Raw genomic sequence first — 25,696 nt, 5'->3', positions numbered from 1 at the left:
TTGATTGGTATTTTCCTGCCTGTAATATAAAAGGTAAATAATCAACCAAATGCCCCTGATTAAGGCCCCTCACTCCCTATAAAACATTAGAATCTCTATTGACTCCCTTTTGACTGTGCTATGAGGGATAAACCCCACACATACCCACAACAAAGTAGGAAGAATGGTGAGAACCTAGCAAATGATGGCAAACTCTTACTAAAAGAACAATTCTTCCTTTCTCCAATAAGTCTAAAGAACATGCTACCTGAACCTGAATATCTCCCAGTGGCTCAATCTCTTCCACAATCTTGTTGGGACATTTTTCCTTTGGTGACAGTGATCTCAATATATTCTAATCCCCCTCCTTTCTCACCCCATTTCTTAATTAATATTTCAAGTTAGCAGACTTTTCTTGTGTAGATTTGAATATAACAAATAAAGGCTTATCACTTTCAGGATCGTTTTTGTTAGCTTCTCTGGAAGTCTCTAATTCTCACCCAAAATGACCTACAATGTCCTGGTACTTTTCTTTGTAACTTGAATTTTTTGCTCAGACACATCATAAAATACCTCCCTGAATAACTATAACCAAGACAGACTCTTGAACTATTCATGGTCAAAATTCCTATTTTTTATTGAAGAACTCCAGTCATTCTGGAGACTCTAAAATCAACACACACCCTGCACACAAAATTGAACCACACAAAAATCCACACAAAAGACTTAATTTATACAGAGCCATATTACCTGAACCTGGTTGATTGTTGTGCTTTGTACCTGAAGAGTCATTGTCATTTGATGACAGAGACAATGTCATTTGACTCACATATAAAATGAATTTAAATAAGATAGAATTTCATAAAGTTGTCAACTTCATTCTCTCTTCCAGTCAACCAAGTCCAGTAGCAAGACAAGAGTCAGGACAATGGTGATAGCTTGGGATTTGATGAATGACTTTGGCTTTTTTTGATGTTTAAGCAAACTCTAAGCTCTCCATAGCATCTACTTCCATCTTCATAGACATTGGAACAAATTGTTCTCATCAACTCCTCCCACCAGGAGAAGTCTTCACATGGCTGGGGTAGACAAGCCTCCCCATCCCCCAACTCACCAACCAGTTTAAGGCCCATCTGTTATTTTCAACCTGGATTAGCCCACCTACCAAGGTTTACTGGGATTTTGTCACTTTGCATACCACAACTTCTTGGAGCCACAGATGAGCCCTAGTGAACACCAAAGGAGAAAAGTAGACCTGAAAAAGGCTTGGAAAGCCTTTACACCAGAGGTGCTAGTCTTCCCTGAATATGTTGTATATCCCAGTACCTGAAACCACTATCCCATTGAGGGGTTGTGTGTGTGTGTGTGTGTATGTGTGTGTGTGTGTGTGTTTTATACCAAAAAAGTTTTCACAAATAATCTATAATTACTCTCCTATTTAATCACATTCCTTAAGCCTTTAACATTTGGTTTCCACTACCAAAATTCTACTGTAAATATTAACCAGTGACATGATATAAAATGAGTTGCTTCTAAAGTTAGTGAGTTTCCCCATTGCAGAAGATCCTTAAGCAAAGATAGGATAACCATTTTTCTTGGTAGATAAGGGGACAATACTATATAAGGAATTTGCATTTCCCCCCAATTGTTCTTCCCCTCCTTCTTCACTCCTTTTACTAACTTCATCATTTTTGTCAAGAACATTATCATCCATCTAATCTCACAGATGTGCAATCTAAGTCTTCCTTGACTTAGTCTTCCTTAGATGACTTCCTTGACATTCACTTTTCCTTAATCCTATATATCTACAATATCTCTCTCATTCAAGCTCTTCTCTATCATCATATGACTAGTTCAGCCCCTCAGCTACCTCCTATCTATTCTATTACATTGGGCTATCAACTGGTCTCTCTCCTTCTACACACATTCACAAAAGCTTCCAGGTCTGACTATGTTACTTCCCTGCTTAGAAAGTGGCTCCCTGTACTCTTAGAATCAAATAAAACTCCTCCATTTGGCATTTAAAGACCTTTGCAACACAGCCTTTTCCCATGTTTTCCTTTTAGTTCACAACTCAGACTTTTGCTATTTTTCCCTAGTTTTCCTATTCCCACCCATTTGTTATATTACTCCTAACTTCTTCTTGTTCTTGTTCTTGTTCTTGTTCTTCTTGTTCTTGTTCTTCTTCTTCTTCTTGTTCTTCTTGTTCTTCTTCTTCTTCTTGTTCTTCTTCTCTTCTTCTTCTTTCCCTCTCTCTCTCCCTCTCTCTTTCTCTCTCTCTTTTGCTATATATATATATATATATATATATATATATATATATATATATATGAATGAAAATAAGCTATATGCACATCTATTGAATTTAACTAAATAAACACTTAGTAAGGGTCTACTCTGTAAGGCACTCTGATAGGTAGTGGTAAGATAAAGACAAGAGAAAAAACAGTTGGGTACAACTACATAGTTCAGTGGATTGTGAAGCCAAGCCTAAAGATGGAAAGTTCTGAGTACAAATATGACTTCAGATACTTCCTAGGCCTGTGACCCCAGACAAGTCACTTAAGCCCCATTGCCTAGCCCTTACCACTCTTCTGCCTTGGAACTAATACACAGTATTGATTCCAAGATGGAAGGTAAGGGTTTTAAAAAGAGAGAGAGGAAAAACAGTCCCCATCTAAAGGAGCCTATACTTTAATTAAGAATGCCATTTCTAATATTTGTTATTAAAATATGAGAAAAAACACATAGGCTTTCACAAATAATTGTCTAGAATGAATTATATCTTCATTCATACAATTCACTGAGAAATGTAGATAGTATAAAATCTCATTATTGTTCATTGATTTTTAAAAAAAGATCGAAGTACAACCTTAAACAAGGTATTTCCTCTGTACCTGAATCCACAAACATGGTAGCTCCAAAAATATGTTAAAATCAGATGTAATTTTTGTTACAACTATGACCAAGAGATATCTTTTAATTCAAAGATATCCTGAGTATTAGCATCATGAGGCATAAGAAAAGAACCACTTATATGAAACTACAGTGCTTTCTAGTGTCATGGAGGATTTAAAATATAAATTCAAATAGAAGAATTCTCTATCAATGGCAAGACTGATATAAAAAGCACATATAACCGATGTCTTTTTACTACTTGTCAATGACTAATCACAAAACACAAAGCTTGAGGAAAATTCACAGTAGTGCAAAAGGCTCATTTAACCATCCACTGAGAAGGAAAAAGTGGATGAAAAGTATCTATTACCCAAGCTATGTTATATATATATATGTGTATTTATACATATATTTAAGTGCATAGAGAGATACAGAGATTCTTAAGATAAATGAAGTAACCTACATAAAGCATTTTGATGACTTTAAATAGTATGTAAGTGCTAGATGGTGCAGTTGATAGAGGGCCATACCTAGAGCTTGGAAGACCTGATTTCAAATCCAGTCTCAGGCACTTACTAGTTATATGATCCTGGGCAAGTCACTTAACCCTGTTTGACTCAATTTCCTCATCTGAAAAATAATCTAGAATAGGAAGTAGAAAATCACTCCAGTATCTTTGGCAAAAAAAATATCAAATGGGGTTACAAAGAGTCAGGCATATGTAAAAAGACTGAATGATGACCATTATGAAATGGCACATATAAAGATAATAATGTGTATATTAATTTCTTACATGACTGCACTACTTTAAGAATTCTCTGACTTCTCCATCAGTCCCCAAGAATCTCATTAGTGAGATTATCTCCTCTTTCTACAAAATCTCATCAACTTTGTTACTCTGGTTGGAGGTTGGAGACATGAGCTCCAAAACTTCCATTTAAGGAAGGATCTCAGTTCAGAATATCTCATTTATCACTTGGATGTACTACTTTGGGACTTCTCTGGCTTGTCCTCCATGTCCACTTATCAGAGGATTTTTGCCTCCTTCATGAAGAATCTCTATATCCCATCAGTTAGAAATTTTCCTCCTCTGAACTGATATAGCATATAATGTCCAAATCATCCCTGTATGGGGATACATCTCATGCCATTTTTTACTACTTGTGTTCATAATATCTCCCCAAATAGACTAGAGACTCCTGGAATACAAGGACTTTTTCTGATATGACTTTTTCCTTTCCATTTTTAAAATGCCTAGCACAGAACTTCACCCTTTGTTGACTAATAAACTGAATGACTTGACTGACTGAATAACCTCTGGGAGCAGCATTTCTGAAGAGCTAGCACTACTTTTTTCTAGTCTGAATATTAACAGAGGACTCAGGGAATGAGATGTAATAACCAGTGCGATTATATCTAACATGATCAAACATAAATTAAATTGATACCATTTGTTCACAGTTATCATCCTTGATTCTGGGCTTATCTCCCCCCCAAAATGTGAAATGTTTCACATTTCCATACAACTGGAAGACCAATTATTAGTGAAAATTTAAAAAAATAAAAGGAAACTAGATTTTACCCTCCATAGGATATGTGTTTTTTCCCATTTAATATCCCTTTATATTACCTTAAATGAGATTCTTATACCTTGCCTTATTTTATTTCCCTGTTACTTTATATATTTTAGTGATTTAAAAGAATAAATGAGAAACTATAACAAAAGGATAAAGTTAAAAGATATAGAGGGGGTCAGCTGGGTTGCTCAGTGGATTGTGAGCCAGACCCAGAGACAGGATGTCTTGGTTCAAATTTGATCTCAGATACTTCCTACCTGTATGACCCTGGGCAAGTGACTTAACATCAATTGCCTAGCCCGTACTGCTCTTCTGCTTTGGAATTGATATTAAGGTAAGGGTTTTTTAAAAAAAAGATATGGAGGGATAGTGTCAGCAAGGAAGAGTATCTTTAGTTACCTCCATGTATTTTTTTTTCTCTTAGCTTCTAATGAATTTGAAGGAGGGTAAAGGCTTGTTATGCACATTTATTGCCTCAGCAATAATTCAACCTACTCAGATTCTCTTTACCTTATTTGAACAAAATGCTAGTAATTCAATATTTTATTTAAAGTGTGAACTCTGATAGTATGAAGAGAAGACATCATTCTTTCCTATTCTAAAGGCTTTAGATTCTTATACAAATTAATCAGTTCATAGCTAGTCCATTTACAATCTGACAGAAATACAAAAATATTTTCATTTGACAAGATTTCTTCCACCGGTATTTACAGATGGAAATGAAATGTTAAAAGTTCTTTTGTCTCTTAAAGAAAAACCACTGTCACAGTTACTATCCTAGGTGAACAGATGTTCATGGGGGAAAATGTTTTTATTTTAAGAAGGCTTTAAGAGTGTTTTTTAATCTATACACACATAATCAATTGCCATGATTGTTTTGATTTTCTGATATGTAAAAAGATATTTTGCATAGAGAAAAAAAAAGAAAATACTGTTTGAGGTTGATGTTGGCAGCACTAAACCTTTCCAAGAAAAGTATTTTAAGACCCTCAGTTGATAATGTTTCATTTTTTATCCCTTTTACTGGGCCATAATCGCCCTTGGAAAATTTATTGTTTATAAATTAAGTTCCCTTGACATTTTCAGGGAGATGTGTTACATTAGACTATTATTTATTTATTGTGGTAGCTGAGATTTCATAGGAGGAACAAAATAATCTGTTTATAACATCCTAACTAGTGCACATCCTACTGATAATTTTATACATGTATTTCTAAGCTACACCTGCAGTTTTTTTATAAATATCATTATTTAACAAAAATCTAATTATCCTGAACTTTAAATTATACTTTCTATAAAGCAGAATAAGACTTTAAAGCACTCAACATTTCACTGACTCTCTTTGCCAAACTAATAATTATGAACAGTAATGCGATGACAGTAAGATTTATGTGTAACACTCAGCCTGCTTCATGAAAACAGCTGGAGAGCTTACTAACTAAGTCACATGGCCATATATGGGGAACTTCCTTTCTACAAAATGACAGCATGCCTAAAAGGAAAAAAAAAACAACCAACCAACCAAAAGACTTATAAAACAGTTATAGGGCACAGCATATAGGGACTGTAAAGCAATGAGTAAACCCTAACTTAAGTACTGTGCATACTTGTGACTCAGGATTAGAGTCAGATTTTTGAGCTCTTAAGGAAACTTCAGGGGAGAGCAGTAAAAATGAAAAGTGACTTAAGAAAATATGCCTCATGAGGAAAGGAATGAAAATTCTAGATTTGAGCTTTATATGTAAAAGAAGAAAATGTAGCCTATACAAGAGAAGGGGAAGGGCTTCCATACTCATAAATGAATGTCATAACTGGATTTAGAATCAGAAGGCAGGGGTTTCAATATTCACTTTTCTTTTTCACAATTTAAAATGGCTTTGGGTGAGTTATTGTTGGGCTTAGTTTCTCCTATAAAATGAAAGGTCTGGATTTGATGACCTCCATTATCCTTTTCAGGGGCAGCTGAGTGGCACAATGGATAGAGCACTGGACTTGGAATCAGGAGGACTCATCTCCCTTAGCTTAAATTTCTAGCGGTGTGATCTTGTGCAAGTCACTCAACCCATTTACCTCTGTTCCTTATCTGTAAAATAAGCTGAAGAAAAAGCAAACCATTCCAATGCCTTTGCCAAGAAAACCCCCAAATAAAGCCATGAATAATATTGGCCACAACTGAAACAACTCAATAAAAAAAAGATCCTTTTCAACTCCAAATTATGCAGAATCTTAAATTAGAAAGGACTTCATTCTACCTAGTCCAATCTGTACTTGACTGAGAATCTCACTTAGTATCTCCTTGAATATTTCCAATGAAGAAGACACTTCCACCCCAAGCAGCTCAATGTATTCTGTAAGAGCTCTCACTGTTAGGAAGATTTGCCTTACAACAAATCTAAATCTGCTTTCTCTGTGACTGCCACCCACTGCTCCTGGATTCTGTCTTCTGAAGCCACACAAAATAAATCTAACTCTTCTTCCTGAGGACAGGCATTAAAATACTTTAAGATAGCTAAATCTTGGTTCTGTAGGCTAATATCCCCAGTTCCTTCAGCTACCCCTCATAGAGCATAATATGAAACCTCTTAGCCATCCTGGTCAGATGCTTTCCACTTTATCAATACCCCTTCTAAAATATACTGCCCCAAAAAATGGGAAATGAGGAAATGTCCCTCGATTAGGGAATGGCTGAACAAACTGTGGTATATGCTAGAATACTATTGTGCTATAAAGAATGGTGAATTGCTCAATTTCTAGAAGAACTGGAAGGACCTATACAAACTGATGTGGAGTGAAATGAGCAGAACCAGGAGAACATCATAACTGAAACACTGTGGGATGATCAAATATAACAGACTCTGCTACTAATAGGAATGCAATGATCCAAGACTATCCTAAGGGACTTATGAAAAAGAATACTATCCACATTAAGAAAAAGAACTGTGGGAGTAGAAATACAGAAGAGAAACATATGATTGATCACCTGTTTATATGGGTATATGATTTTGGGTTTTGGATTTAAAATATTACTCTATTACTAAAATGAATATGGAAGTGGATTTTGAGTGATAATATATGTATAACCCAGTGAAATTGCTTGTCACTTCTGGGCGTGTGGAAGGGAAACAGGAAAGAGAGAATATGAATCATGAAACCATAGAAAAATATTTTTAAAATAAAATTATATTAATAATATAAATAAAATGTACTGCCCAAAGTTGAATACAATAGACTAGAGGCAACACAGAATTCCTATCACTTCCTTATGCCTCTCTTAATAAAAGTCTAAAATCCTTAGTAGCCATTCTCCATTTCAAACAATGAAACAATCAAAAGGAATAAGGTTCATTGTTAAGAAAGAGTTCTTAACACTGAACCATCTAATGAAAGTCAGTCTTTTCTGGAGTAATATTCTTCTGAAAATGCTGGAGTCTTTGAAGAAGACAGAAAGGAACTTTTCACTGCTGTTAAAATGCTTTAAGGCTTGTGAATGCACAAGATTATCTTCAAATTAATTCATTACTAATGATCACAATTTGTAGATGTACTGGAAAGAGAATTAAACAGAGAATTAAGATGCCTAACTCATAGTCCTTACTTTACCACTAACTAGCAGTGTGACCTTGAGCAAATAACCCAGTATCTGTCTAAGTTTCTTATTCTGAAAAAAGCAAACAATGATTGGATAATATAATTTCTAGAATTTTTCCAATTCTAATATTCTGTAATTCTAGTATGGTATGTTGTGCATTTCATTATCAAACTATACAAACTAATCTTTTTACTTAGGCTCATAATTCAATTTTTTCATAGCCATTACATTTCTAAGACGTATTTCTTTTCTCTCTCTTGTCAGTAATCATCTTAGTGCAGAGGATCTTAACTTGGGGTCTGTGAACTTAATTTTTGTCAGTATTTTGATAACTACTTTTCAATATAATTTGTTTCCTTTTGCAATCTTAAGTATTTTATTTCATGCCTTTAAATACATTACATTGAGCTTGTGTCCATAGGCTTCACCACATTGGCAAGGTGATTGATCCCTGATACAAAATAAAGACAAGGACTCCTGAATCAGCTGCTGATAAACAGAATGGTCTTTTAGACTTCTAAGCTATCCTTTTAGTCCTACTACAATCATTTTCATGAAAAAGCCACCAATTAACACATATTCTTTTGAAATGCCTTCCTCAGATGATGAAATGAGCACTACTTTTGGAAAATATGTAAAAGGATTGCTTGTGTCAATTACAATCTGTTTTCATTGAAGAATCATAGAATTCTAACTCTAAAAAGGGACCAGAGAGAGTCAATAAGGTCAATCCTTGTTGACAACTAAAGGTATAGAATGCTCAAGTTAATTGCCATAAAACACATAGCTAATTAATGATAGATCCAGTCTCTGAGGCCCAATCCAGGGTTTCCCCATTAAACTTTATTGTCTCTATCTTATTGACTAGAAATTTTCCTGTACTACACTACAGTTTGTATTTAAAAGCTATAAATGTTTTGGTTTAAAAATCATTTGCTAGAAAATAATTTCTAAGCCACAAATAGTAAGTGCCTAGAGCAAAAAAAAAACAAAACCCACAAATACTTCATTTTATCTTAATACAGACAATTCTACTCTCCTGCAAGCCTCTGACCAGCTTAGCATTGAAGAGGACACAAGACCCAGTTCAATGAGGAATATATTCAGGGTATTGACAGGGTTCTCCAAGATTCTTTAAAATACTGTATTGAAACACAACAATACCCACTTGATAGGATATGTTATCTTACTTGTTTAGAGTTAATTGCTTATAGGAAGTGTAGGAAGATGGCACTGTAGACTAAAAAGAATACTGAATTGTTGGTCTACTCCCAGTTCTACCCCTAACTAGGATCCTGGACTTCTCTGAAATATAAGAATTGGCCCAAATGATCTCTAAGGTCCCTTCTAGCATTCAAATTCTATTTCTATAACTTTATTATAAGAGGAAAAGTATGAACAACTATGGAAACTGGGAGGTGAGAGAAAATGGGAGATACTATGATGTAATGGACTTTTCTGGGACTAGAATCAGGAAAATCAGGGTTTGGATTACCACCTCTATTATTTACCAACTATATAGAACAATAAACAAGTCACTTAACAACTCTGAGCCTGTTTCCTCATCTGTAACATGAGGATAAGTAGCCTGTACATTCATTGCTTCATAGGCTTATAGTGAGACTCAACTCAAATAGTATTGTGAAGCACTTTGCAAGGCTTAAGGATGTATATCAGTCAGTTATTACTGTATAGACAGAGACAGGAAAAGGGGGAGAGCCCCAAACAGTTTTTTCCTATTTTAGTCTCATGTATGTAAAATCACATAAATGGCCCATGTTCCAGGTAGAATCCACAGAAAAAAGGACTCCTTTTTTGATATTCATTTATTTTATAATTTTTAAAAGGGAAGGAGCAGAACTCCATATTTCTAGCCACATTTCTATAGCTGGAACCATCTGAAAATCTAATTTTATATCAACAAAAATTTTAATCTTTCATCATTACACTTATATCACCCCAGGCCCTTAGAAAATGCTTCAGTTACTAAAGTCACAGACTCATAAAAATAATTTAGAATGACAACATCAAGAAGCCTATTTCCCCTCAAATTTGGGACTGACTTGGCATATGTATTGTACCATCAGAATTACAAACTTGATTTATATATGAAATATGTATATAAACTATTTATCATAAGTAGTTTACCCTTTCTAAAATACATAATTACTAACAGATTTTTATTTGCGAAAAGTTTTATTAAAAGCAACCACTGAAACATTGGTAAATGCCATGTTTACCAAATAAGTCAGGATAATGATGTGATTATCCCCCACTGATGGAAACTTTAATGAGTATTTTTGCTATAAACTTCACCAATTTGCCCAGATAATCGCCAAGAAAGGACTTGCTAGCCATAATTAAGGTATGATTCCTGACTCCATCCATAATTAAGGCTATTTGCAAAAGTAACAAGCTAAGATTTTCTCTTTAAAACAAGAAAACTTTATAAACTGGGTAACATGACATCTATGCCCATTGTTTGTTATTTGAGGGAATGCTGAGATAAGTGTTAAGTACTCTAATGAGTAGTCACCCAGCTGAGATCTGCTTATAATCAGGGAGCTTGGGCTTACCCCTAGGGATTTCTAGTTTATTTAGCTATGGGTGTCCTGAGGGAATAGCTGTAGGTATCCTATAGGATCCTTCTCGGAGTCTAGGTACATTCTGGATCTCCAATCAACCATTCCCAATTCAACCTATACTTAGGTCAAAGGGTAATAGTACATAGAAGCCATGAAGTCCAGTGCCTTTATTTTATAGTTGAGAAAACTGATGCCCAGTAAAGTATAATGATTTGAATGGTTATAGTCAGCTACATGGCACAGTGGATAAAATACAAGACCTGGAGTCAGGAAGACCTGAATTCAAATCTGGTCTTAGATCAATTGGGAGTTTTCTTGCCAAATATACTGGAGTGGTTTTCCATTTCCTTCTCTAGATAGTTTTACAAATGAGAAAACGGAGGCAAACAGGGGTAAGTGACTAGCCCAGGGTGACACAACTAGTCAATGTCAGGTAGGGTATCAGATTTTAATTTAAAAGATAAATCTTGCTATATTCTATCCACCGTGCCACCTAGTTTCCCTTCTAGTTTGCTTACCACTACACCCATATTTCTTTTCCCTCCTTACATTCACAACCTCATATATAAATTATCTTTGAGTTCCCAATGACAAATTAGCAATAAGTTCTTGACATAAGCACTGAATATCTGACCTCTCTAGCCATTGATTCCACAGTGATCTGCAAGTTCATCTACCATAGATTATGCAAGTATGTTCTGGTCATACTATATCTCTCTGACCCCAGGTCTCCAACTAGGTTTTTACCCTGGTTATCTTCTTGCCATACCACATAGCCTGCTCCCTGTCTTCTACATCTTGCTCTAGAAGCAATAAACAAATCAACACCTGCATTCCATCTGCTAAGAGCATGGCAATCAACTGTCCAATGACTTTGCTTACCATCCTAGTAACTTCTGAGATCAAAACACTCCTCTATAGCCTTCACTTCCCTAAGATAGAATTAGGATATAGTTAGATCCATTAGACTATAAGCTCCTTGAGGACAAGGACTGGCTCTTCTAGATTCATTTTTCCATCACTCAATACAGGACCTGGCACATAGCAAGTGCTTAATAAATGCTTTTTTCATTCATTCATTCATCTGACACAGTCACAGGAAACATTTCCATTTCAAAATAAATTAGCACCTGTATTTTCCCATGCTGACTCTGCATGGTAGCTTATTTACAAACATATAAATAGCTGTAACTTTACTCTGGTCTCATTGAAAAATCAAAATGGCATCATGCAAGAGAAGTACCCTAGCAGCACAGTTTACTATTACCTACACTTTGGCTCAATGAGTGAAATGTAAGTGGAGAAGTGCCAAGGTACTTGTCACTTGCTAGTCAGCTTAATCAGACACCCTCCAGTTTCTGTAGTAGAGGTACCAGAGTTCTGCTACTCACAGCCAAAGTTCATTTACATATGCCAAGGGATCAAGTAGAGATTTAAAGCAAAACGTTTGTAAAATAAATATAAAATTATGCCATATATTGTGTTTGTAGAGATTCAAAGGTAAACAGTCAGTGAGCTTACACAGATATATTCTCTCCAGTGACTAAACAATGTGAAATGTTTCCACAGAAGTGATGATTCCAAAACAATGTTTTTAAATTCTCCAATTCAATCTTTTCTCCACTCCATTACATTGATGGAATTTAATCAGCAACATGTTATGTATGCGGATGAAGAAGATAAAGTAGTTTTGACATGAGTAGGAGTAGAACTGGCTCCCGTTCTTTAAACTATTAATTAAAACTCTTTACAATAAGAATATATAGTCTGACTAAAGAGGTCATTTTAACTGTAGATTCTCTAGAACATCTGGTCAGCTTCTCAGTCATGAACTGACCCAGTTTAACTGTGTGAAGTTGTGTGCCTGAAGTCACCTAAACTTGATACTGCTTAAAGACAAGTTTGGGTGAAGCTGCACCTGCCTCATCAGACTCTGTCTGGCCATCATTTGTGCTAATCTCCTATATTCAATGACTCTCTCTTTTCTCCTACATTTGTTTCTTAACATTTAACGAGAATTTTATTTTTGAAGTCCAACTCATTTAAAAATAAAGTCATTTAAAATATTATTAAATTGATCATTTGATAAGCAATGGTGGGAGGGATGTGTCATCTAAGGGCAGGGGGATTTGAGGGGAGCAGGAGAGGGGCAGTACACATTTCAACAGGAATTGTTGCATATTTCTTAGCTAGTTTTCTGGAGCACATGGGAGGAGGAGAGTCCAAAGTTTGTTCACACTGAGAAATCCTGACGTTGAGATCCTGGGCAGACTTGTCAGCTAACTCAGCTAATTTCAGATATTAGGTTACCCAGCATAACAATGAAATAGCACACATAGATAGAGATAGTCCTCATTGTTTTGTATGAGGTCAAAGAGAGCCTCGATACTATTTTTACTCTGGTTTACTCTTATGTTATTATTGCACTGTCAACTAATAGTATTTTTTGTTTACACACCACCTGCCAAGATTCAAACTCTTAGTTCTAAAAGTTGTAAAGAACTATGTCAACCATCTATTCGCTCCTGTGTAATTGATTATTAATTAATGTGCTTTATGAACCTTAAGGTATTGATCATGAATGCCAACTATTATTATTGTTAATATTCTTATACGGTTTAGGGACTAGACCTATGATTTCATTGGCATTGGAAATTCTAGAAAGTAATTCCCTCTGCCAATGAAGGTGAATACTTCCTGTGCTTCTATAGTGCTGAGAAGCCAATTGACTTGGCCAGAGTCACACAGCCAGTTTGTATCAAAGGCAGGATGTGTAAACAGGTCTTTCTACTCTAAGACTGGCTCTCCATACACTATACTATAGCTCCATCAAACTGTTGAAAGTCAACTATTATTATCTTGCAGAGGAAATTATCTTTTTTGTCAATATTCAAATGTTAAATCTTTTGGTGAGGAGAAACTTGCAGAGGTATTAGGAAAGGACAATAATGTACAAAACCAAAAAAGATCAATGAATTATTTTAAAATTCAAGATATCAAGAAATATTTCTTTGAACAGAACAAGAAAAATGAGTCACTAAACAAACCAACAATAATAGAAAAAGGATCATGAAGCATTCAATTCTTGGACTCCTATGTAGCCATTAGATCACACAAATTCCCCAGGCAAACTATGGAAAAATGTATCTTGAAATTAAAAGGGGGAAATATCAAGAATAAAGGAGCAAAGAACTAGAATTTGAGGGAACTAATCAATTGAAGAATGTCTAAACAAATTGTTGTATACGATTGTGATGGAATACCATTGTACCATAACAAATGACAAACAGGTTAATCTTTTAAAAAAAGGAAAGACCTACATGAAATTATGAAGAATAAAACAAGCAGAACCAAGATAACATTATTTATAGCAAAAGAAATATTTGAAGAGTAACTTGTATACATCTACCTCTAGAGAGAAAACTGATAAATAGAAATAAGCAAGATGTAGTTATATATTTATATACCTGTGTGTGTGTGTGTGTGTGTGTGTGTGTGTATATATATGTGTATATATATATATATATATATATATGACAAATGATACCTTCTCTAATTCAGGGAGGGGAGGGAAAGGGATACCTAGCAATTTTGATGTAACAAATAAATAAATTTGGTGTTAAAAATAAAAAAGATTTAAGGGGGGAAATGCATTTAATCATTAGAGTTTTTGTTACTGAATCTTTTTGGTATATGCTATAAACATAAAGAATATGACCTATTATTATATAATCATTTCTATTCTTTATGATTTAAGTTGGTAGAGGAATAAAGACTGACCTCTTTAATTATAGACTAAGGAAAATGAGAAAAGGTGTAAATGAAGCCGCTGCAATACCTAAAAGCAAAATCATCTGCCCTTGGACACACCATGTCTCCATGGGAAGAGACAGTGTGCTCTTTTTAAAAAATGATACAAATATAGCATGCATTAACTTTGGGCTCTGAATACAATGCTATATCCACCAAATAACACTATTTCAAGTGATTAACATCTCATTTTAAAAATCTCCTTGGAAAATATAGAATATTATAGCCTTATAGAAATAAAACTTCTATATTGGTACTTCCATAACAGCTGAGATATTTCTTCAAAACTGATTTTATTTCCTTTCTCATAATTCCTCTCATGTAAAAGTTAATGTACAAAGACATAGCACATAGTACATGAAAAGGCATAGTACATAGAAGATCTAAGATCTAAGAGTTGCAAATGGAAATGGTAAACGACTACAGCATCTTTGCCAAGAGAACCCCAAATAGGATCATGAAGAGTCAAGACACATCTGAAATGACCAATTAATAAGTATCAAAGAAATCACAAGTCTACTCTCCCTATCCTTTTACATAATGCTAATACACCTGCAGGTATGTATAAATGGTGTATGTTCCCAAAGTTCCTAGAATAAAGATTTACTCAATCAACAAGTATTAATTTACTACATACTTTGTGCCAGGAACTGAGAGAGAGGGGCAGGGGGAGGTAGAGGTAGGGGAGGAGAGAGAGAGGGGGGGGGTGGAGGGACAGGGAAAGACAAAGAGACAGAGACCGGGAGAGACAGAGAGACAGGGACAGGGACAGGGACAGGAGAAGTGAGAGAGATAGAGAGAAACTGAGGGAGGAGAGAGAGAGAGAGAGAGAGAGAGAGAGAGGGAAACAGTGAGGGAAGGGAAGAGAGATAGAGATAAATACATATACATATGTATATAGTAATGTATTTGTAATTCTAAGGAAAATTTATTATAAATACAAAGAATACAGTAGGCTAATTGTCCTATAACATTTCAATATAGGGCACATAGTCTCTTGCTTCAGAACCTTAGAAAGAACTAAGATTCATTGTGATGCTCCTTTTTGCTATTGTTCAATCATTTTTTCAGTCATGTCTGACTCTTCATGATCCCTTTTAAGATGTAGTTGGCAAAGATACTAGAATGGCTTGCCTTTTCCTTCTCCGTCTCCTTTTACAAGTGAGGAAACTGAGGTAAGCAGGATTAAGTGACTTCCCCTGGGTTACTATTAAGTGTCTGAGATCACATTTGAAGACTTTCTGACTTCAAGAATAGCACAATGTCCACTGCACCACCTAGCTGCCCTGTTACTTAGATTGCAACCACGCTTGTAGATAGCACCATATCTGAAGATGAGCCTTTCCCAATTTATCTAAGTTGGAACTCAAACACCAGACATAAACTCCATATTTTGAGCACTGTACTCTGAACAACTTTGTACCTCCATTGAATCTGTGAGGTATTGTGACCTGCCACTGACTCTTTTAAGACATCACAATGGTATCCTGGTTTAGCACTTTAAGGAACCATACAATATTAGGATCCATTTTCTGAGTTGATAGTTAGATTTAATCATTAGGGAAAGTAATTTACGTGGAACTCTTAGAAATGTAAGTTTTACTTACTGAGTATCTCTAATAAGAAGTGCATTTCCCAGTTTAAAACACGTTTTTTCACCTCCACAGGACACTTGTCGCAGAGAAAAGCTATCACCCAAATCAAAACCTATTAAAAAAATTATATAAAGATTTAGTTCAGCCAACAGTTAAACATAAGCAAAATTGGGGGGATGTTGACTTTTGGCAGAATTATTTTTGTTCCTGTATACCGACTGATTGATGAGATTTTTCAAACTCTACTAATGTTGGTTAACAGAATTTCTAGACTAAATTTTCTCAATATAGAGGACAAAGGGATAAAGTTACTTCTCTTGATATTGCAAAATGATTCTGCCAAAGTGATTTTTTTTGCAAGTGCAGATCTGAGCACATCTCTCCTCTACTCAACCAACTCCAGCAGTTCCTTATCTCTAGAATAAAATATAAACTTCTCTTTCACTTTTAAAGTCCTTCATGACCTGGACTTCAGCCTATCTTTCCAGCCTCATTCATTTTCTTCCCTAACTCTCTAAATGAATCAAACTGGTTGTCTCTCTATTCGTCATACTGCACCTCCCACTGGTTGTCCCTCATGCCTGAAATTTTCTCTCTCTATAGCTATTTACTGTCTTCCCTGATGAATCCCATGGAAGCCTTTTCTCCTCTGTTTTAATGTTTGTGCCTTCCTTTTGTTGATTATCCCCAATTTATCCTGTATATAGATTTTTGTTTGTAGTAGTTGCTTACTTATTTTTTGCCCCATTAGACTCTGAGCTCCTTGAAAACAGGGACTGTCTTTTGCTTTTTTTTTAATCTCTAACCCTTAGTGCAGTGTTGGGCACATAGTAAGTGCTGTTATAAATGTTAGCTATTATTACTATTATTAACTGACTTGCCCAGGATTATACTAGCAATGTGTATCAGATGGAAACAAGAATTGCCAACAACCAACTAGATAGCAGTTCTACGATGTTCTAAACAAATTAATAAAAAATTGGTTTCCCTTTCTCCACATTGATAGAAAATAAAACATTAGTTGAAGGTAACTGTGGCCATCATCCAAAGGATCAATCCTTGTAGCTTAGCCCTAAATTTTAATAGATATTTTTCATTCATTCATTAAAAATCATTTCTGAATCCCAAGACTTCAACCTTATCTGCTATCCTTTTGTGGGATGATTTTTAAAACATTTTTCCCTTTTTGATGGAAGTGAGAATACTTTCCAAAAATTCTATGCCAGGTCTTCAGCATTGTTGTAAACTCTCTAATATCTCTGCCTTGTTTTCAAGTTGCAAAGAATATGGCAAATATAATTTCATACAAATCAATAAATGTGTTCTAAATACCTATTATGTGCAGAATATTTTGGTAGGTATTCAGAGGGTTACAAATATTAGGAGACACACTATCCTTGACTAATGATAAAGACTTGCCTAAATGAATATGTTATGTACCCAGAAAAAAGCTATATAAGACAACTTTAATCCTTATCATGTTTTTGTAGGGAGTTATAATGCTCACCTGAAATAGGAAGGTTCTCTCTGCTGATTTGTATAAACTCTTGTCCATCTGTTGTCAGTTCAGGGCATGAATGTTCTATGAGAGAATATATTGAGAATGTATATTATGGTTCTCATTAGAGTACTGCAAATAAAAATGTAATCATTTCACATTAAAGCATTCCAGTCATTCTTCTAATTATAATCAACAACTACAGTAAAAATGTGTAATTAAAGTATTTGAATGCCACTTTTCCCTTTATCCAAGAGGAATTAAATAAAAACATACCCTTTAAACTTGATTAAAATTTCCTATTCAAATTAAATTTTAACATAGTATTTTAATAAAGAAAAGTTGTACTTTACAATTACTATCAAAATATGCTTCTAATCATATAACCCATTAGGAAAAATAACCTTGATGGCAGCTCTTTACTATTTATACCCAAAAGAGAATAAGTAAAAATACAATTCCTTTCATGCTATTACAAATTAGAGTGCCAGGAAACATTAAACTTTAGAATAAAAAAGAAGACACATTAACCATGAATTAAGGAAATGAAAATAGAAAGATCAAAGCCTTTTGCTGAAAGGACATCTAAAGACACCAATGCTATATAGTAAATTGAAAACGTATCCACACCCATGAGCCCATGAGACATGCACGCGTAAGAGCACGCACACACCCACACCCACACACAGAAATCAACATCAACCAACAAATATGAATTTAGTGTTTAGTATGGGTGTTGAAATTTGGGTCACTCGGAATAGAATAAGACAGACAGATCCCTGCCTTCAATTATCATTCAAAGATTTTCTAAACAACGGTAAATTAGATAATCATTAAATAACATTAAGATTAATTAAAACAGTCAACTTTTAAAGGAATAAAAATAACTATTTTGATGCCTTTATATAAAGAGAATATATATTTATTATGTATAGATAGGTTTGAAGAATTTAACATTTATTATATTTTAAAAGATTAATAATATAAACCTGAACTTAACAAAATAAGTTTTACTCTTATTTTCTTCAGGACTCTGATAGAATTCAGCTATGTCAGTTTTTAATTCCTCACAGCATATGTGGGGAAGTCCCTACACAAGATTGACAAAATCAGTTTGAAGACAGAAGCAAAACCCGGGACTTTCCACTCTGACTCTGGTAACAGGGAGAAGGTTTGGTCTAACGCCAAACTAGAAACCAAATATATTTTATCTAAATTCTTTGAAGGGTTTATTAAGTACAAGGTGATCTGAAAGCTCTAAAATGTCTCTCTCTCACGTGAATGGAATTCAGTATCTACTTGGTTATTATATCCCTGAACTCATGTTCTCTTTGGAAATTCTTTAGATTAAGAAAAACAAGTTAAGTTTTACCCATTCAGAAAAAAAAGTCAGTAATCACAGTTAAAATCAATCACCACCAAGTATTTAAGCATCTAGTATATTACTAGCTGCCTGGAAACATGCTAGGTGCTAGAAATAAAAAGATAGAGATTAAAATATGTAATTTAGTTTTAAAAGTTAATTATTTTAGCTTAAGATTATTAGTATCCCAAAGATCCAAGTTCTTATAAGCTCTTCTTTGTGAGAAACGGTCGATAGAACCCAGCTTCACTGTTTAGGTAACAAAGACAGTCTCCTGAATGGTAGGATTTCAAAGGTTTCAGGAAAGCCATGTTGCCCAAAAATATCTTCCCAGAATTCAGTTTCAATCTATGCTTGAAATTTTGTTCTTTTATTATTTTTATTTTTGTTATTTTATTTTTGGAAACTCAAATACTTATGAAGAGGGCAATGTATTAAATATTCTCAAAAGGGAACTAATTGCTTCTCAAATCCATTCTTCTCTTGAATGAAAGGACCTAGGTAAAATATCAAGGTCTTAGAAAGAGGGAAATGTGGAAAAGATAAAAAGATCCCCAAAGAAGAAACTAAGGTATGGTAGAGATATATGGTAGAATGTTAAGATTATTGCCTCCTGAGGAGTCAGAAGGAGAAGGAATGGTTTCAGAAAAACCATTGCAGACTTGTATGAACTGATGTAGAGTATAGTGAGCAGAAACAGGAGAATAATATATACTGTCACAGCAATATTGTTAAGATAATCAACTCTAAAAGTCTTAGGAACTCTGATCCATACAATAATTGAATCCAGTTCCAAAAGATTTATGAATTGTGCTATCTGCCTGCAGATAGAGAGGCAATGGGCTCAGATTGAAGCATATTTTATTTTTCCTTCTATTCTTTTCTTTCTTTTGGATATGGTAAATGTGTGATTTTTTCTTGACTATTCATATTGGTAACAGGTTGTGTTTTTCTTGCCTTCTCACTAGTGGGGGAAGGGAGATGAGACAAATAATTGCATTTAAAAATTAAAATAAAATTGAATTAAAATGAAAAAAGGAGTCAGAAGATTTGGGTTCCAATATGTCCTCTGATTCTGCCTACTTCTGTGACCTCAGGGAGGTCATTTAATTTTTCCCTACAATTCATTTTCTTTTCTGGGAAATGAGAAGGCTGGACAAGATGGCTCCTCTAAATCTAAGGGGCTGTGACCAACTTTCTGGCCACATAAATGACATACATGTATTTTTAGCATTTCTACATAAAGATTATTATATTAGTAGATGTTGTTGCTGACAGTGACTAGGCAGTAACATGGCACAATGGATCTCTGAGAGCTAACCCCAAGTCCAGAAAATCTGAGTTCAGATCTAGCCTCAAACACTTACTACCTTTGTAATTCTGAGAAAATCACAACCTCTGTTTCAATTTCCTCAATTGTCATTTGGAGATAATTAATATAGGAGGGAAATAATTCCATTTCCTACTGTTATAATCAGAATTCAGGGAGCTATTTATAAAGCAATTGGTATATATTTTTACTTATCAATGCTTATTTCCTTCTTTTCTAGGCTAATACCTTCAGTTTAAAGACAATAAAAATGAGATAGAAAGAGATTAGGTAATGTTCCAAGGCAGAGGGCTCTTTAACAGAGGTCTTTAATAGAGAAGAAATAGCATATAATTCTATTATGTAGTATTCTAATATCATAAAGTAGACCTCCTAATTCCCATTCCAAGGTCCTTTCCACTATACCACAGTCATTCAGAATATGGAGTTCTTATTTTTTAAAGAGAAGATACAACTTATTTCTGCTTTAAAGAAAAAAAAAGAAAATTTCTCTGATGCATTCTTTTTCAAGAGAAGAAATAAGTATCATCATTGCCCCTGGATTAAAAGATCATTTCTAATACTATTTAAGCTTAAACATTCTCCAAAATTTCTATGAAGCTCCAATCAAAACAAGTATCTCTCTCATGTCCCTGTAATAATGCTCTTATTGCCTGCAAAGCCTTCAAATAGTTCAATTTTTCAAGTCTAATCACACTTTCTGAAAACTCCCAATGACGGATCATATGTGTTTAAGGATTTTTCTTCTCCTTTTTGTCTTTATATCTTCTAAAACAATTCCTTCATAAACAAATCAGGTCTTGTCAATTCAAAATGATATGAATGAAAAAAAGAGAATTCCTTCCTTTAAGTAGTTTACAATCTAGTGTATAGAAATATTATGCACACAGAAAAGCAAAAACAAGGGAATTTGAGGTGGAGAAAGCACTAATGATTGGTCAGAATAAGGAAAGCTCTACAGAAAAGATAATAATTATGAAAGGAAGAAGTAAAGGAAAGATAAGCATTTATACACTATTATCATATGTCAGGTTCTGAGCTAAGTATATTTTATAAACATCGCACTTGAACCTCAAACTAAGAGATAATCAGAAGTTAAGTTGCCCAGGGTCTTGCCCAGGGTCAAATAGTTGGTAAGTATCCAGGTCAAATTTGAACTCAGGTCTTTTCAGAGAACAGGTTCAGTGCTCTGTCTGTTGTACCTAATTGTCTCTATAGTCAAGTACACTGCCTTTCCCAGTCTTCCATTTTGGTACCCTCATTCTATATTATCTTGTTTGTAAATAATTAGACTGTGAACTCTTAATATCAGGGTCAGGATTTTTTTTTTGTTTTATTCATATTGTTTTCCTTTTCTTTGCATCCCAAGTTTATGACAATCCCTTGCACAAATTAGGTGATTAAGAAATGCTCCTGGATTTGATTTGAATACTGAACAAAGAAAAGGATTTTGATGGTCAGAAATAAGGGGAATATGCAGTCCAGGTATGGAGATTGGGTACAGTTTTTTGTAAAACCATGAAGTTCAAATATATTTTAATTGGAAATATTTTATTGAATTAAGGGCATCCCAGTTTACAATCTATTTTTTCTCATTCTGACTTTTCAAAGAATATTTTTGGGAAAAAGGTACAGATATAGGTGACCTTTTTTAGCTCTTGAGCTATTCAAAGCAATGTACTATTAATCTACATCTGCATCTGTTTATTTAATCTAGTTATTTTATCAATAATATAATGGCAATAGAAATATATACAATGCATGCATAATCCCTACATCTCCATCAGCTGTCACTTCTCCTGTAATTTGTCCTAATGGTAAATTTGTTTTCCATCAGTTCACTTAATAGCAGTGCTCATTCTTAACCTGAGCACTTAACCTGAAGATTCATGTAGAAAGGAACAGAAATTTGCCTCAGGCCCACAACTATTGCTTATTGTTTTACATTCTTTTTCATAAGTGGATCAATATGAGAGCCTTTGGGTGTTTTATATTAACAACAGCAAAAAAAAAAAAGTCCAAACAAAATTTCTAAGAGAAGAAGGGAACAGCCTCTGGGTTTTTACAATGGTTGCTAAAAGCCCCAGGCTTTTACATGTTCCTACAATGGCTAATCAAGAGAGAATATACATAGAGTTTTGTGGGCTAGACTAAAATAAAAATGGTATTTTTAATTGAATATTGCAAACCAAATTATAGAAACCATGTTTTACTAAAGTTGCTCTCCCAAGTTAATGGAGAACTATTTTATTTACAAAAAGTTGTTCATGAAGATTAAGTTGTTAACGAAAAAATTATTCATTCCTTTTTTAGTTATAGTACTGCAATAAATTTAACAGTTCAAATTTTTTAGAAACTCAAGTTTAATTCTAAATAAAAGAAACATTACTACCCCAATAATATTTAAAGAATCTCAGACATAGAGCTGGAAAGAACTTTAGAGGTCACTTAGTCCAACTCCTTTGTTTTATACAAGAGGATAAGGGAGACTTGGGGGGGGGGGATGTATTGACTTGGCCAAGGCCACGTAAATAGTAAGAAGCTGAGCTGAGACTGAAACCAAGGACCAGACTCCAAATCTAGCACTCTTTCCATTGCCTGATGATTTTCTCTCAAGGACCTGGGGGCTTACCCAGATATCAATTAAACCACAAGAATGTTCAGGGGCTTACTCTGTGCCAGGCACTAGGAGCTAGGGACACCTAGAAAAAATATGAAACAAATTGTCCCTTTCTGCCTTTAAGGGGCTTATAAATTTTATTAGGAAAAACAATATGTATACATACAAGTAAATAGAAAACACACAGAAAATACAAGGTGATTTCCAGAGGAGAGAAGCAGAAGCAACTAGAGCAGTGGTTCTCAACCTTTCTAATGCTGGGACCCCACAATACAGTTCCTCATGTTGCAGTGACCCCAAACCAAAAAATTATTTTGGTGGCTACTTCAAAACTGTAATTTTGCTACAGTTATGATTCGGAATATAAATACCTGATATGCATTATGTATTCTCATTGCTACAAATTGAGAGGTTGAGAACCACTGAACTAGAGGATCAGGAGAAGTTTCTTGTAGGAGACAGTATTTGAGCTGAAATTTGAAGGAATCTTAGCATCCTAGAGTTGGAGGGAAGGCATTCCAGATGGGCAACAGGCTAGGCAAAGGCAGGGATGGAAAGAGGTAGATATCTGGTAGGAGGTAACCCAGGTTAGATGGACTGTGGAGAAGGTGAGGAGGAATAATCAATCTGGAATCTGCAATTTGGAAAGATAGGCTGAAATCAGGTTGTAAGGGGTTTTAAATGACAAATGAATTTCTATTTTATCCTACAGACAATAGGAAGCCACTGGAGCTTTTTGGAACAGAAGAGTACATGAAGAGAATTGCACTTTAGGACTACCTTTTTGGCAGCTGAGAGAAGGATGGATTTGAAAGGGAAGGGAGTTTACATTATTTCTGTCCAATTAGGCTTCCACCTCAGGGCAAGCAGGGAAAGTAAATGAAACTCAAACTGTGATTCCCTGTTAGGGAGGTTGATAGATTGAGAATTGAGGGAATAGATTGAATTTATTCACAAAAAATTGATTTAGGGGATTATTCTTGGATTTAGTTTTTCCCTTCAGTTCTCTTGACCCTAAACTTTTTGCAATTAGGTGGTGCATGGGATAAGATCTTTGGTTTTGGAGGCAGGAAGACCTAAGTTCCAATTCAGGCTTGGATATTTACTAGCTTTGTGACTCTAGGCAAGTCACTTCACACCTGTCTGGCTCAATTTCCTCAACTGTAAAATAGGAATAATAATAACACTTAGGGGCAACCAGGTGATACAGTGGATAGAACACCAGATCTGAAGTTACGAAAATTCATCTTCCTGAATTTAAATCTGGCCTCAGACACTTACTAATTGTGTTACCCTTGGCCAGTCATTTAACCCTGTTTGCTCAGTTCTTCATCTATAAAACAAGCTAGAGAAGAAAATGGAAAACCACTTCAGTATCTCTAACAAGAAAACTCCAAATGGGGTCCCAAAGAGTAAGATACAACTAAAATCCCAGAAATGTCTATTTTAAGAAGCTGATCTTTTGGAAAAAACAACAACACCCCCTCAAAAGACAGTTATAAATGAACTGTTTTCACTGCACTATGCCACATAACATGTATGAACAAGAGTAAAAAATAACATTTATCTCCTAGTGTTATTTTGAGAATTCAATGACATAATATTAGTAAAATACTATGACAGTGATTGACACATAGTAGGTCTTTAATAAATGCTTGTTCCCTCAACTTTTGCCAAGATAACTAAAAATTGAAAATATGTACTTTTATTCTGGGAGCATAGGGCAAATGGAAATCCATTCCTGGTCCTAAAATTTACATTTGCTCCTTATCTGACCAATGTAAAGCAACATCATGGATGATTTCAGGATTACCATTAGGACAATCAAAAAATTTAGGTGAAAAGAATCGATAACATAGTCAAAATTTTAAAATCTGATTATTGAATTTCTCCATATTAAACTGAAGTCTCCCTCATATTAAGAAAGCACTCTGAAAATAAACCATTAAACCAGCCATGTGGATAGAGAAAAGCAATTAAAAGGCACAACCTATCCTACATATATTTAGGTTTAACAGAACACTGTTGACAACTTCACAAGCTCCAGAGCTGAAACCTGATCTCCCTCCTTAGATTTGTTATATTTTATTTTTAGAAGTAGTTACTTCCCTCCGGTAAATGGTTAGCGAGTGCACCACCAGGTCTGCACAAGACAAAACTAAAAACAACCTGGTGAATTAAGAAGCTATTAACACTTTGAAAAAGGGGGTCCATATCTGGCCCTGTACAGCCTGTCATGCTCTTTGACAATCAAAAAGGGAACACCAGGTTGACATTTTGCCAATTAACATGAAGTGAACTGTACTTGAATTATTTCCTAGGCATGTTCAGGATATGAGCCTTCCCAAGTGCCTCTTCTCTCACTCCATAATTATAATCAACCACAAAAGCAATTTCCCTTAATTCTCTTTATTGTGTCATACCATATAAATGTTTCTCTTTGAAATTTGGACCAGTTCTGAATTTTTCCCACTAGGAAAAGCCTTTTTAAGAAAGAGTAGTAAAGTGTTTTAAGGGTCACAGAGCTGGAATTTTAGAGGTCATCTAGTGCAAATTCATCATTAATATATCTATATAGATGTAGATATCTATATAAGTATAAATATCTTTTTTTCATTTTCAAATTGCCTTCATTTCTTCCTCTCTACTCAATGAACTAACCTTTGTAATAAAAAATAAAATAAAACAATAGAGTTGGAGGGGGAGAAGGTTTAGAACTATTCAACAAAATTAACCACTATGTCAACCAAGCACAACAGTATATGTATTCAAACCCACATTGTTTTTTTACAAATGAGGAAACTAAGGGCTAGGAGGTACAGTGGATAGAGTGGCAGACCTGACATCAGGAA

The 25,696-nt window shown here is 34.7% G+C and overlaps 1 protein-coding gene across 4 annotated transcripts in view; it reads right to left on the bottom strand.

Annotated features, from left to right (window-relative positions):
- The window catches only part of COL19A1 (collagen type XIX alpha 1 chain), a 453,356-nt gene that overhangs the window by 416,026 nt on the left and 11,634 nt on the right, over window positions 1-25,696 (bottom strand). For all 4 annotated transcript variants that reach the window (XM_056818442.1, XM_056818444.1, XM_056818443.1 and 1 more), the window contains exons 3-4: window positions 17,541-17,615; window positions 16,046-16,145 (exon numbers count right to left, since the gene is read on the bottom strand). In XM_056818442.1, the coding sequence (XP_056674420.1) occupies window positions 16,046-16,145; window positions 17,541-17,615 (175 nt within the window). The remainder of the gene's footprint in view (window positions 1-16,045; window positions 16,146-17,540; window positions 17,616-25,696) is intronic.

This window comes from Monodelphis domestica, chromosome 2 (assembly GCF_027887165.1).
Source record: "Monodelphis domestica isolate mMonDom1 chromosome 2, mMonDom1.pri, whole genome shotgun sequence".
In the NCBI taxonomy this organism is placed as follows: domain Eukaryota; kingdom Metazoa; phylum Chordata; class Mammalia; order Didelphimorphia; family Didelphidae; genus Monodelphis; species Monodelphis domestica.
Note: the sequence above shows the minus strand (reverse complement) of the source record. Positions and strands in the feature narration are given on the sequence as shown.